Genomic DNA, 13,657 nt, shown 5'->3' with positions numbered 1-13,657 from the left:
CAAAAGTCATTATACTTAAGAACTGCTAACATACTGAATATAAGAGGTAACTCCAAGGGAACACAATATGAAAGAGTATATTTTCTTTTTCAAGTAAATTCACTGAATAGGAATATATATTAAAAGTCTTAGTTTTCCTGAGTTATGAACTATATTTATTGCCTAAAACATTTAAATGTAACATGTACCAATGACCTGTTTCTTTGTTTTTGTGGTACTAAGGACTGAAACCCTGAATCTCAGCCTTGCACACACTAAAGAAGCACTCTACCATATAGCTATACTCCCATCATATTATCATTCAAAAAAAAAAAAAAATCCCTTTTCAGCCTCAATGTCTCTGAAGGATAGTGCCTTCTCAAAATTTACTTGTTACTGTGAAATAACAGTTCCACTTAGCTGTCTCTAATGGAAACTCATTTCTTCAAATACGCATTGAAACAATTCTTACTCTAGCTCAATCCCTCATTTTATAGACAAGGAACACAATGTCTGGAGATTCATGTCATTCTGCCTCAAATAGTACAAATGGCTAGTTAAAAATGGTACTGCCAGACACTCATGTCTCCAAACTTTCTAACTAATGGTCTTTCTGCATATCAATCTATTAATCCAGCTATCACAGTAGTCCTTAATTCATGATTCTCTCATGTGCTTGTTCCTCCATGGGTTTATCTCTTTAAAAATCAGAGTAACCATTCTATGGCTCAGTTTTACTTCCAGGATGGCATTTGAAGGTGCAGTCTAACTGGATATAGTGCCACAATACATGGTTTTATAAAATGCTTTTACTTTTAGAAGGAAGAATTTCTTCTTGCCAATGAAAGATGAAAATTAAACAAGTACTCATCAGTATAATAACCATATATACAGCCCAAAATAAATATATTAGGGCTCAATGGTCAAATGAATAGTTGTAAAGGAAAATTATTAAAGTGAGTCACTTTTCAAATTTGGAGCTTCACTCTAGTGAGTTTCATCTTACTTTAAATGCAGAACACTGCTACGGTTCAAATGTATACTGATCTAAACATACTCCTTGAGGGCTACATATGCAATCTAAGTCCTTGGCCCTTAACAATCTTCACAACCTTTGAAAGTATGCGTAGTTATTTTCATTCTGCACCAGAAAAAAATGAAGTACTGGGAGGGTAAGTTACTTGCCCGGGGCCACAGAGCTTGAATCCAGTTTTGCAGGCAGTCTACTGCCTTCTTGGTAGCAAAGAAAATTGCAAAGTATGGTCAAATTCTAATTCTATCTGATGCATTATCCAAGCCACTGCAAATTATTTTGTTTTCTAGTGTCAAGAAAAGTTTGCCATCCACACTTCCTGAGTTTAGGTTAGGTGGGTGGCACAAAGAACTGTTTTTCTAATCCTGCTTACTACTGCATAATCACTAAAACCCAAAAGGAAGAGGACTGGTTAAATTCTTAAACTTTATTTCCTCCTGGCCTAGAAGAGCTTACTGTTACATCCGATACACTAAAATTCAAGTGCTAAGGTTTTCCCAGTGTACTAGGACACTAAAGCTATTTCACTCTTAAAGGAGTCAACTATGTATTGGCCATTTTACCAGTCAGGAAAGTTAAAAACAGGTCAACACAGGGCTGGGGATGTGGCTCAGTGGTTCAATCCCCAATACCCCCTCCCCCCAAAATAGGTCAACAGGAAACAAACATGGGTTCTTTTCTTCTTTAAGGGAAATTTCTTAATGACACCTTAAAATGGAACAAGCAGCCTACCAAAAAAGAAGTTGAGTGAAAAAGTTAGGGGAAAAGAACCACAAGAAGCTATACGGTGATCTATCTTCGCTAGTGTTAGAAACGCGAAGGCGAGTCTCATGGAATAACTTCAGCCTGGCCACTTGTTACACCTACCACCCACTCTAATACTTCAGGTTCATCAAGAATTAAGAGAGAGCCCAGCAAGGCAAGAGGTAGCCCGACCAGGCCCAAGATCTCTCTGTACTATGCCCGGAGGGACCTAGAGGGCCAGTGCGCTGCGTCCCCCACCCGCAAGCCTTCCCTGCTGCTCAAGAGGCAAAGCTCACAGCCTGGAGCCAGGACACTCGTCCTGCCAGGGCAGTGACCCAGCTCCTGACAACCCGCCCCCTCCTCCGACCAAAGCGTCCGCACCAAGGCTTGGGGTCAGATCAAAGAGACCCCAACCTGGACAGGAGGTGGCTGAGAAAATAAGCTGAAACGGGAGAGGGTCCCTCCGTCTCCAGCCCCGCTGGTGGGACGAGGGCCCAGGCCGGAGAGGCGGCCGGCCGCCGCCATGATGGGGCCGGCCGAGCCGGGGGGCGTGACGCCGGCGACCCCGAGCGCAGGGCCGGCTCCCTTTCCCCCTCCTCCCCTCCCCCGCGAGGGCCTCGGCCACAACTGCCCCCCGATACTCACGCTTTGTCCACCAGCTCCCGCACCTTCCACATGTTCAACATAGTGTCCCACGCGGGCCGGGCCGCCGCCTCCCTCTGCTGTTCCCCACGGACCCCGGAATACTTCCGTGCCGGGCAGGTCCAGGTCGGGGTCGCCGCCGCCGCCGCCCGCCGCCTCGAACTCCCCAAGTCAGCTCCTTCCTTTGCTACAGCCGCGGCGCCGCCGGTGACACGTCGAGACGCGGCGGCAGAGGCGCTGCGTGGAGCGGAAGCGCCCGACTTTCCGCCCTTTGCGCGCGCAGCACGCCGGGACTTGTAGTTTTTCCAGCCTCCGAGAGCCTCCTGATGCTGAGGTTGCTGCCCCAGACCCTCTGAGCCCGAAACTGCGTGGGGGCGAGCCGTTTCTGCTCCAGCAGATCCTGATCACGCCCACGTTTCAGAACCAGTGGTGTACGATGTAGTCACACTCATTCTTTTAAAATGTGAAACATTGCTGTTATTAATAATAATCACACAGAAGCGTGATCAGCGTTTGTATTCTTCATTGACAGACAAGTGGCCGTATTTATTTCGAATGTTCAAATATATTTACATCTCTAAGCCGTAGTTTCCATCTCTGTAAATTAAAGAAGTATTCTAAATTCTTTTTCACTCTGGTTCTGTGATACAATAGTTTTATATTTACACAGCTATCACAGATACTTTGTTACAAAAGTCAGAAACTCAGTTCACACTCCATGGAAAACTAGAAAGACATCTCTAATCATACTCATATATATGTATGTTATATGTAATGCACCAAAGAACTTGGCAGTTTCACCTTCTGAAAGTCTAAATATACACACTGCTGTCAGGGCGTTGTTGCAGTGGTTGTCATTGCTTCGTTTTCATTTATTCATTTCTGTCAATCCTCAAAATAAAGCAAGTAAATTTTATTTGGTCAAACGGCTTAAATTGTAGTTACAACTGGTTAATAAGTGTCACCTATGTGCCAGAAGTGGAGAATACAGCTGGGGCCCCAGTTTTCTTGGAGCTTTAAATGTCATTGGAAGAAACAGATCATAACTAAGAACACATTTAATTGTAGATAGCAAATGCCTGAGTAAACAATAAGATAATGTTATAGCAATGATGCAAGAGGAAAATAACATTAGGGAATATTTACCGCCTCTCTGAGGACATTGTGTTTAAGTTGAAACCAGAATGATAAAAGGAACTAGCCATAAGAAAAGATCTACAAGATAAGAAAAGAGCTACAAGAAAAGAATTATCAGTGAAAGGAATAGATGAAGATTGGTTCACAAAGAAGTGAAAAGGTTATTAGTCATGAAGCTAGAAAACAAGGACCCCAGAACCTCTGAACCCTGACCTGTCAAGCCCTTTCTTCAAGTTGCACTCAGTTACTGGAAGCAGCTTTAATAAAAGGGTTTTCAGTAAGGCTGAAGTAAGCTCAGAGAAGCAAGGCCCAGAGAGAGGCTAGTTGAAGGAATCCCTAGGAGGAGAAGTACAAAGAGCAAAAGGCAAGACAGAGCTGGCTCAGATTTACTGAGATAGGCTTGGGATCACAGAAAGTGAGTTGGAGTGGTGTGTGGGGAAGGCAGGTAAAAGATGAGCAGAGATAGGCAAAGCAATGGGGCTTTCAAATGAAAAGTTTACCTTTCCAGTTGAAAGGATGTCCAGCCCAAGGTTCAAAGGATGAAATGTGGCCAGAGGAGATAAGAAAGAGTGATCACTTTGCATAAATAAGAGCAGGACAAGTTAACTTTCAAACCAAGCAAGTCCAGAGTACACCTACTGAATGGGCTCGGCACAAAATAACCACCTTCCCCTGCCCTGGGCCTGTTAGCTACTTCACTGCAGTGCAGTTAGCCTCACCAGAGTTATCCAGAAAATACAACATCATTATCTAATTTTCTCATTCCAACACCAAGCTGGAGTATATCTAAACTTACTCCAGAGTTGTCACCTGTGGCATTTTCAAAGTTAGCTGGGACTATCTACAAAGTGACTCTAAAAACCTGCCTGTCCACCTTTCCTTCCCGAGAGCCCCAGAAGGGCTCAGAAAAACCAGACTTGAAGAGTTTGTTCAAAAGTTGTCTCCAGAGGCTAACCATTTTCATGTCAACAAAATGCTTCATTTGTACCTTTTATCTTGCAAGTTTGGGAGCAGTTTCCATAGTAACTTCTTTGTGGCGATTTCAATATGTCCGTGCTAGAAAAATAAATGAGAAAATGCCCCACCCACCCCTCTTTAGGAAAACATTTTTCAGTAAATGAGCTGACACTTTTTGTAAGGTCAAACCAATATATTTTGAAAGAAAACATACTCAGCTGTGTTAATTACATGTGAAGAATAGTGGTAGACAGTGGATGCTGACTGTTGGTCTCATATGGTTAGCTTATCTCATGTGGTAGGCTCCTTGGTGTTTATTTCCTTCCCAAGAAATCAAACTCATGTCACACAGGTGTGGCAGCCACAGTTGGGGCAGCACCATCCGGACAGGTGTTTAATAGGAGTTCTGAGGAAAGTGGTTGTGTGATACCTCCTAACAGCCTCTCTTTCTAGGAATCATTTTTTGCCAAGGTGATGTTCAAGGTCTGCTGGAGCTGGACTATTTCTGGACTATGCTGGACTTCTCCTGGACAGTCCTTGCCCAGGGTTGTCCAATTTCTTTGGAGCATTGTGGGAATTGGACACTCTTCCTACCCAATCTTCTTTCCCTTTCTTCTCTCCATTGACAGGTGTCAGAACTATCTTGTGATTTGAATCTCTCAACCCTATTCTTGCTCCCTCTTCCTCTTTTCTACTGATAAATCTCTACTCATCTGATTCCATCGTGGCTTCTGCTTCCTGAAGTACCCAAAGTGACCCAGCAGAGAAACATGTGCATCTTGCTTGCAGTATTTGGGCCATGAGTCTTGGTTGTTTTTTTTTTCCTTTTTGCCTTTTTAATATTTTCAGTTGTAGATGGACACAATACCTTTATTGTGTTTATTTAGGCTTTTTGTTTGCTTGTGTATTTGTTTTAATGTGGTGCCAGGGATGAAACCCAGTGCCTCATTCATGCTTGGCAAGTGCCCTACCACTGAGCCACAACCCCGGCCCAAGTCTTGTTTTTGATCATACCTCCCTGCTCCTCCTTTTTAGAAGTGAGGATATTTTGTTCCTAATCATATTATGATAGATAATAGAAACCTACCTTCTCAGACAAATAATTAAGGAAATATTTAAAAAGAACTCAGAATAGTATGTAGCACAAAATTAACATTCAGTAAATGTTAGCAACACTATTACTACTATTCTACTAATAATAGTAATAACATAATTACTAGTAATAATAGTAATTATCTATGTGAAGTTTGCTTAATATTCAAATATTTTAGTTGGTTCCTATGTTCTAGGCACTGTGCTTGGTGGTGGATACAATTGTTCATAAGACAATTGTTCATAAGACAACAGTAGTAAGTAAACAGATGTTTAATAGGTAAGCATAGTAAACTCAGTGATGTGCTCAAGATAAAATGAAATAATATATATAATTATCTTTAAAATGAGTACTACAGTATTATTCCCTAAGTTTTACCTCATTACTATTATCAAACCCCTTATGTGGATTTCATTTTTGTCCTTATAAACTGAGGATTTCATCTGTCAAAGTACCCTAAACCTAACCCCACATCAGAAATTCATGGACATATTTTAAAATGTTAGATTGTTTGTGTCCTACCTCTTGAATTTCTGATTCAGTTTATTCTCTACACTTGGTTGCAAGTGACCAAAACTCCATTAAAGCTAGTTTAAGCAGAGTAAGAGGAACTGGGAATAGTGCCCAATGGTAAACAGCTTCCCTTGCGTGTGCCAGGTGCAGCTCCAGGCTCCATCACTAGAACAGCAAAAAAAAAAATGGAAAGAAACAAAGAAAGGAGGGAGGGAGGGAGAGAAGGAAGGAAGGAAGAAAAGAAAGAAGAGCAGAGCAAGGAAATCTTTTCACACAGGAATCAGGAGTTTGCCTTGGTAATTTAAGTTTTGTCATAACTCTCTGATGCTCATTTTACCTAACTGCAATTCATGATAAATAGGTTCCTACCTTATAGGGAACAGGAGTTATTTGCATACAATTAGGCATCCAAGGGAGAAGAGATAGGTTTGTCTTTTATGCACATGGGGCTAATACCACAGAGATAACTCTGATTGGCCCACTTTGTGTGTGTATGTGTGTGTGTGTAGTTTCACACTTATTTTTTAAATTAATTAATTAATTTTAATTAGGTATATATGATAACAGAATGCATTTTGATTCATGGTACACAATTGCAGTACAACTTTTCATTTCTCTGGTTGTACACCATGTAGCATCATACCATATGTGCAGTCATACATGTACCTAGGGTGATAATGTCCAATTCCACCATCTTTCTTGCCCCCATACCCTCTTTCCACACCTCCCCCCCTTGTCCAATCAAAGTTCCTCCATTTTACCCATTCCCCCCCCCATTATGGATCAGCATCCACTTATCAGAACATTCGGCCTTTGGTTTTTTGGGATTGGCTTACTTTGTTTAGCATAATATTCTCTAACTCCATCCATTTACCTGCAAATTCCATAATTTTATTCTCTTTTAATTCTGTGTAATATTCCATTGTGTATATATACCACAGTTTCCTTATCCATTCATCAATTGAAGGGCATCTAGGTTGGTTCCACAGTTTAGCTATTGTAAATTGAGCTGCTATAAACATTTATGTGGCTGCATTACTATAGTATGCTGATTTTAAGTCCTTTGGATATAGACCAAGGAGTGTGATAGCTGGATCAAATGGTTGGTTCCATGATTGGCCCACTTTTGACACCTCTCTATCTCAGGGCAAATCACCTGCAGGAAGGCTGACAAAACAGAATTGGTAGCCCTAATAGAACCACACAAAGTGGGGAAAGAGTTCTCTAAAGAGACTCTGAAGATAAGCCATGCCCTGGCGGACAAAAGCAACAGTTGTTCACAACTGTAAATCTAAGCCGAAGTCTAAAGATCTGTATTTTGAAAACAACAACAACAACAACAACAAAAACCACAAAAAAACCCTGAAGTAAGTTTTGCCAGACTTTGGGATTCCTGGGCTGTATGATACATGGCCCTTCCCAGTGCTCTAAATTCCACAAATCTTGGTAGGTTAGACAGTTCAAGACAGAAAAGAATGCCATGGAAATCATAAATGAAAAAGAAGCAAGCGAGAGGCAGAAGTTGAGAGTCCCGAGGCTGCCATGGAGGGGCCAGCATTGGGCAGCAGGTAATGTGATAGTGGGCACACCCTGGCTAACTCTCTGTTCAGCCAACAGTTGGGCTTTTCTTCAGTGAAATTCAGTCCCCTTTCAGAGCTGTCAGCAGGGACCAGGTGAGCCTGTTCAGAACCCTGGAAGGTGCTTTAAAGGGATAGTGTGTTTGCAGCCTTCCATGAGAGTAGGAAGAGAGTAGGAAGGTGCTGGCAGGAGGAAAGATGGAGATAGAAGTGCTCTTGCATGTCTCTGCCTCCCAGGATGCTGTCTGACACCCAGAACAGAAGAGCCCAGAGTGGATGCTGCTCCTAGTGTCTATGCCTCGGAAAACTCTTCTCACAGGAAGCCAAGATGCCTCAGTGAAGCAACCTGGCAGCATATGACGGTGGGAGCATCTTGCATGGTTAAGTTGGGTTCAGGGGTTCCTGGGATGGATGTCAGAAAGACTGAGCTGGCTGATTTCTGAGGCAAGCCTTTCTGAATGAGGCCAAGTATCCTGAGAAAACTCCATGTGTGCTGATTTTGCACTTAGGCTCCTCCAAAGAATCGTGTTTTAGAAAACTTGCAATAGATCTGCCATTTGACCCAGCTATCCCACTCCTTGGTTTATACCATGAGGACTTAAAATCAGCATACTACAGTGACACAGCCATATCAATGTTTATAGCAGCTCTATTCATAATAGCTAAACTATGGAACCAACCTAGGTGCCCATCAACACATAAATGGATAAAAAAATGTGGTACATATACACAATGAACTATTGCTCAGCTTTAAAGAAGAATGCAATTATGGCATTTGCAGGTAAAATGGATGAAACTAGTGAATATCATGCTAAGTGAAATAAGCCAATCTCCCAAACCCAAAAGCCGAATGTTTTCTCTGATAAGTGGATGCTGATCCATAGTGGGGCGCGGGGGCTGGGGGGTGGTAGGGGATAGGGAAAAATGAATGAACTTTGGTTTATGTAGAGAGGAGTAAGGGGAGTGCTCGGGCTGTGGGGATGGGAAGGATGGTAGAATGAGATATACATTATCACCTTACATACATGTATGATTACTCTACTGGAGTGACTCTGCACCATGTACAGCCAGAGGAATGAGAAATTGTGCTTTAGTTGTGTATAATATGTCAAAATGCATTCTACTATAAAATGAATTAATTAAAAAAGAAAAAAAGGTTACTAACCCAGCATGTTAACTTAAAGATGACATAATAACTGATATTATTTTAGTTTTTAAAAGAAATACATCTATAGACAGGCAATATGTTATATAAATAAATTCATTTATTATATATGCCCACACTGAAGAGAAAGAAAGAGAACAAAATTTAAAAATCCATGAAGAGTTGCAAAAGAAAAAAAAAAAGCCAAAAGAATTGTGTTCTATAGGGAAAGCTTACTGCAATGGAGTTCCAAAGAGTAATGGAGAGACCTCTTTAATAAATAGAATATATCTGGCTGATGACTTGGGGTTAGGAGCAATTAGCATTAAGTGTGCTTTCTTGCTGGGAAAGAATCAACATTTAACATTGATTGGGCACCTGTAATGTTCACTGGGGATAGATAAATACAACTTGTTATCCCAAAAAATTAGAACATGTATGGGTGGTGGTGGTAGTGGTGGTGGTGGTGGTGGTGGTGGTGGTGGTGTGTGTGTGTGTGTGTGTGTGTAGGGGGCAACTTTTCCTCTACCCTTTTAAGTCTATGCCCAGGGGCCTTCAAATTAAACAGACAAAGGACACATTGGCAAGGAATAGTTTATCCATGCAATGTGCGTGCGTGCAAACAGGTATGTTGTGATGAGTAACTTAGAGGGATGGTTACCTAACTTACCAGGGGAAGAAGAGCAGGGAAAAAAGGCTCTCGTGGAAATAAACAGGTTTCTTTAGGAAAGACAAGTGGGGTTTGGAGGGGAACAGATGGAGATAACAAAGGTGGTGGAAATGTTTTTCTGTACATCTGTGAATGTTCTTTCTGTTATCTTCAGGGGCATAACCCTCACCAAGTGGTAGGTGTCTCCATGTCTGTCTTGAGACTAGAGGGGATTCATGGTGGTCTTCATTTCTTACATGTTCCTGCCTTGAGTCAGACAAAGGAGTCTCTGAGCTTTTTTCTACATCTGTTGGATATCAAATGTCTTCAATTTAAAATAATCTTGATATCAACTCTGGGGTTCTGGTGTGTCACCCCAGAGTTTAATAAGCAAGATATGTGTATAAACACACAAACCCCACAGGGAGAGATATAAGGAGGTAGTGCCATGTGTGCGAGGGGTTCCATCACAGCTGTGGTGTCTACAGGACCTTGGTTCATATCCAGGCTTCACTCCACAGCTATGTGACCTGGCTATGTGACCAGGCCTCTCAAATCTTAGCTCCCTCATTGGAAAAATGGGGCTGATAAGAGATTTGGTCTCCTTGGATCATTGTGAGGGTGGCGGGGATAAGATGACATGTTAAATTTCTTGCATAGACCTGGCATGTCAAATGGTTTCATTATTTATAAGCTCTATTATTGCCAAACTGTAGCCAGAGATCAGCGGTGATGTGGAAGAGGGTGTTAGAGCAGGTTCATGGTGTCTTTCAGTAAATTTTTGTTTGGGCACTTGCCTCATCGCCAAGATTTGTTTTGTGAAAAATAGTCCTGATTCCTGTTCTCATGGAGTTTACAGTCTGATGGAGGATATAGGTATTAAACAATGGCACAATAAATCTGCTGTTATAAACTATGACGAGTGTCATAGAAGAGAAGAACAAATGCAGTGAGAGAATGTAACAGTAGTGGTTCATCTTGATTGGGTAAGAGCAAGGGACAGGTAATGTTTCTCTGGGAAAGTGACATTTAAGGAAAGGGTGTGTGTGTGTGGGGGGGTAATTTTGAGTGAATGCAGTGAAGAGAGGAGAAGAATGTCCCCCATGGAGGGATCAGCCTGTGCCAAGGCCCGAGATAGGGATCCAGCTTGGCATGTTCTGGGACTTGCAAGAAGGCTCTGTGAGGCTGGATGGAGATTGGCAGAATTGACAAAGATGAACCTGGGAGGTGAGCAAGTGTGTGCTGGGTTCTGGGCCTGCTCAATGTATTCTCTGTTTTCATGCCCTTCCAATCTCCAAGGCCTACATTCTCATGGTTTTCAGAAGGTTCGGCCAATTTGGGGAGAGGGGATCAGAAGATGAAAGAGGTGGTGGTCTTTCTGCTCCCTCCTCCCTGTTTGGGTACCATGCTTCTGTCTGGAGTATTCCCTAGTCCATTCTGGTATCAGGTGGACCTCTTTCCATGGCTCCAGTTCTGAGTGTCCTTCTTTTGCCTCTTCAGGATGATGCTAACCCCCGGGTGTGTCCAAGATGCTGGTTCCTCACCCTGCCTGCCCTGCTGTGAATTGTCCCTTCCTTATGCTGTACTTAGCTATGCTCCCTGAGTATGCCAGTGTTTGCTAGTGGGACCCTGATGGAAGACAGGGTCACAACATGGAAGGACTTGTATTTCAAGTTAATGACTTGCCTTTGGGTTTTCTATTTTATTATTATTATTTTTAAATTTTTATGGTACTGGGGATCAAACTCAGGGCCTCATGCATGCTGGGCAATCATTCCACTACTGAGCAACAGCCCCAGCCCCATCTTGGATTTTTAAAATAGTTACCTTTAAGTGCAACAAGAAGCTATACGCATGCCATAGTCTCTTCCTTGTCACTTTATTTTCTTCCAGCTTCAGCTCTGTTTCTCTGCTCCTTTTAACCAAAGGCTGTCTTCTTCACAAACAGGCTCTTCATTATTACTTTTTAGGCCATAGGTGATCCCCTTTTCCTTCTCAGAGTTCCTCCCTCAGCTTTCATCACTCCATAGTCATCTGGTTCTTCCCATATTTCAGGTTCCTCGGGAAACTTCTGTTCCTTCCCTGTTTCTAGATGTTGGAGAGGTCTCTGTGGATTTTCCCCTTCTCCCTGCCTGTCAATCAGAATCCTATCTCTAGATATCTGAACCATTGCAGAAGCCTCTGAATTTGTTCCACTAAAACCTTTTGGAATCATAAATTGAGCCATGTACTGTATTCACAAAAAAGTTCAATAGTTTCCCATAGCCCTTAGAGTCCGAACTTGAATGAGCAGGTGTACAGCCCTGGTCCAAACAACTGTAATTGGGAGGAAAGAGTGATCCTCTCACCTTCTTGTAAGTTAGGACTCAAGGCCAGTTCTCAGGACAAGAGGTAGACCAGGGCCACCAGCTCAGCAACACCACTAAAATCTGTCATTGACAGCATGGAAGTCTATTTTTTTTTCCTATATCCATTTTCTTTCACATTCCTTTATGTCATGTTCAAATTACAGTCAGTTCTTCCAGAGAATAGGTCTTTGTGGTATTGTTGGGAGTTGTGTAGCACCTTGAACTCTGAGTCTGGATTTGGAAGTTACTAAGGTCTGGTTTATAGTTTGTTTACAAACCCTCCTGAAGGTGAGGCTGCTGCTACTCTCGTTTTTGATGTGTTCATTTGACTAGTTTCAGAATCTGCTCTTTCTTCTTCTTTTCAATGCTGAGTATCTATTCTGGTGACACCCTGTTATTGTAGAATGTAGGTGTCATGAGTTTGGTTTTGTTTGCAGGTGGTATCTGCTGGTGGAAGCTGCTTTTTCTGTGTGCTAGCAGTTTTTTGAATTATAACTTGAGTCTCTTGGCTTCGGGTAGTGATATGAAATCTAGTTTCTCTTAGGTAGGTGTAGCATTAAAATTTCCCCGTCTCTGATGATTCACCCTGGAAAGTGGTAGGTCACTGACCTGGCTTGGGAATTACAATCTGACAAACCCAAACATCTAGAGGGGGTGGAGAGAAAGCAAATATTACCATTACTAATACAAACTTAGTCTTCAATTTTTTTCTTTAAAATGTTTATTTTTTTTAATTACAAAAGTTGTGTTCCATATGTCCTCATCCAGCTATGCTTTGACCTAGAAATTCAACTCCTTGGTGTTTTTCCTAGAGAAATGAAAAGCTATACCAAAATTATTATGCAGGACTGTTCTTAGCTCTATTTATCACAGTAGTCCCAAACTAGAAATAGCCCAAATATTCGTCAACAGGGTATGGATGGACAAGTTGTGGTACAATATTTGAATTGAATATGACTTGGAAATAGAAAATGAGTCACTAATATATTCAACAATCTGGATGAATCTTAATAGTGAGCCAAAGAAGCTGGACAGAAAAAAAATTATGACTCCAGTGATATAAAATTCAAGGACAAGAAAAACTAAGGTTAAAGAAATTAGAAGCATGATTTCCTGACGTAGAAAGTGTGAGTTGTAGGAATAAGGGAATTCAAAGTAAATATACATGTTTAACAAATTAAACAATCCAAAAATGTGTCTAGAAAAAGTTAACATTTCCATGCTCTATGGTAATTGTGTTAAAAGCTCAATGTGTATTTTTCCAGACTCTATCCTTGCTCACATGAATATAAACAAATATTCATGTGCATAAATAGGTTTGGGGATCATGTTGTGCATAATGCTTCCTTTTAAAAATACTGCATGATAGGCCAGGTGTGGTGGCAAGTGTCTAGAGTCCTAGCCTCTCAGGAAGCTGAGACAGGAAGGTTGCAAGTTTGAGAACAGCCTAGCAACTTAGTGAGACCCTGTCTCAAAACATAAAAAAGATTGGGGATAATGGTAAGTGGTAGAGGGCTCTTGGGTTCAATCCCCAGTGCTCCAAAACAATAAAAATAAAAGAATAAAAACATTCCATAACGTTTCAGATAACTCCCAGTTCTATATATGCAGGTCTTGCACATTCTTAATAATAATTGCACAATTCCTTAATAGGAATGCACTATTGGACTTGGGGTATAACTCAGTGGCAGAGGGCTTTCCTAGCATGCATAGGAGACCTGGGTTCAATCTCTAGTCCCCCCCCAAAAAAATATTGAACTATTCTCTTACTAATGGATAGCCAGTTTACTTTTATTTACCAGTACAGATAGGGTTGCAATAAAATAGATCTTTCTGTATAT

At 41.6% G+C, this 13,657-nt stretch overlaps 1 protein-coding gene across 2 annotated transcripts in view; it reads right to left on the bottom strand.

The window, feature by feature from the left end:
- CLINT1 (clathrin interactor 1) overlaps positions 1-2,639 on the bottom strand; it is a 59,784-nt gene extending 57,145 nt beyond the window's left edge. For both annotated transcript variants that reach the window (XM_081307626.1, XM_081307627.1), the window contains exon 1: positions 2,402-2,639. In XM_081307626.1, the coding sequence (XP_081163752.1) occupies positions 2,402-2,442 (41 nt within the window). In that variant the 5' untranslated portion in view covers positions 2,443-2,639. The remainder of the gene's footprint in view (positions 1-2,401) is intronic.
- Between the last annotated feature and the right edge of the window lie 11,018 nt (positions 2,640-13,657).

Source organism: Spermophilus citellus (assembly GCF_964194105.1).
Source record: "Spermophilus citellus genome assembly, chromosome: 1".
Classification (NCBI taxonomy): domain Eukaryota; kingdom Metazoa; phylum Chordata; class Mammalia; order Rodentia; family Sciuridae; genus Spermophilus; species Spermophilus citellus.
This window is presented reverse-complemented; position numbering and strand designations above follow the sequence as displayed.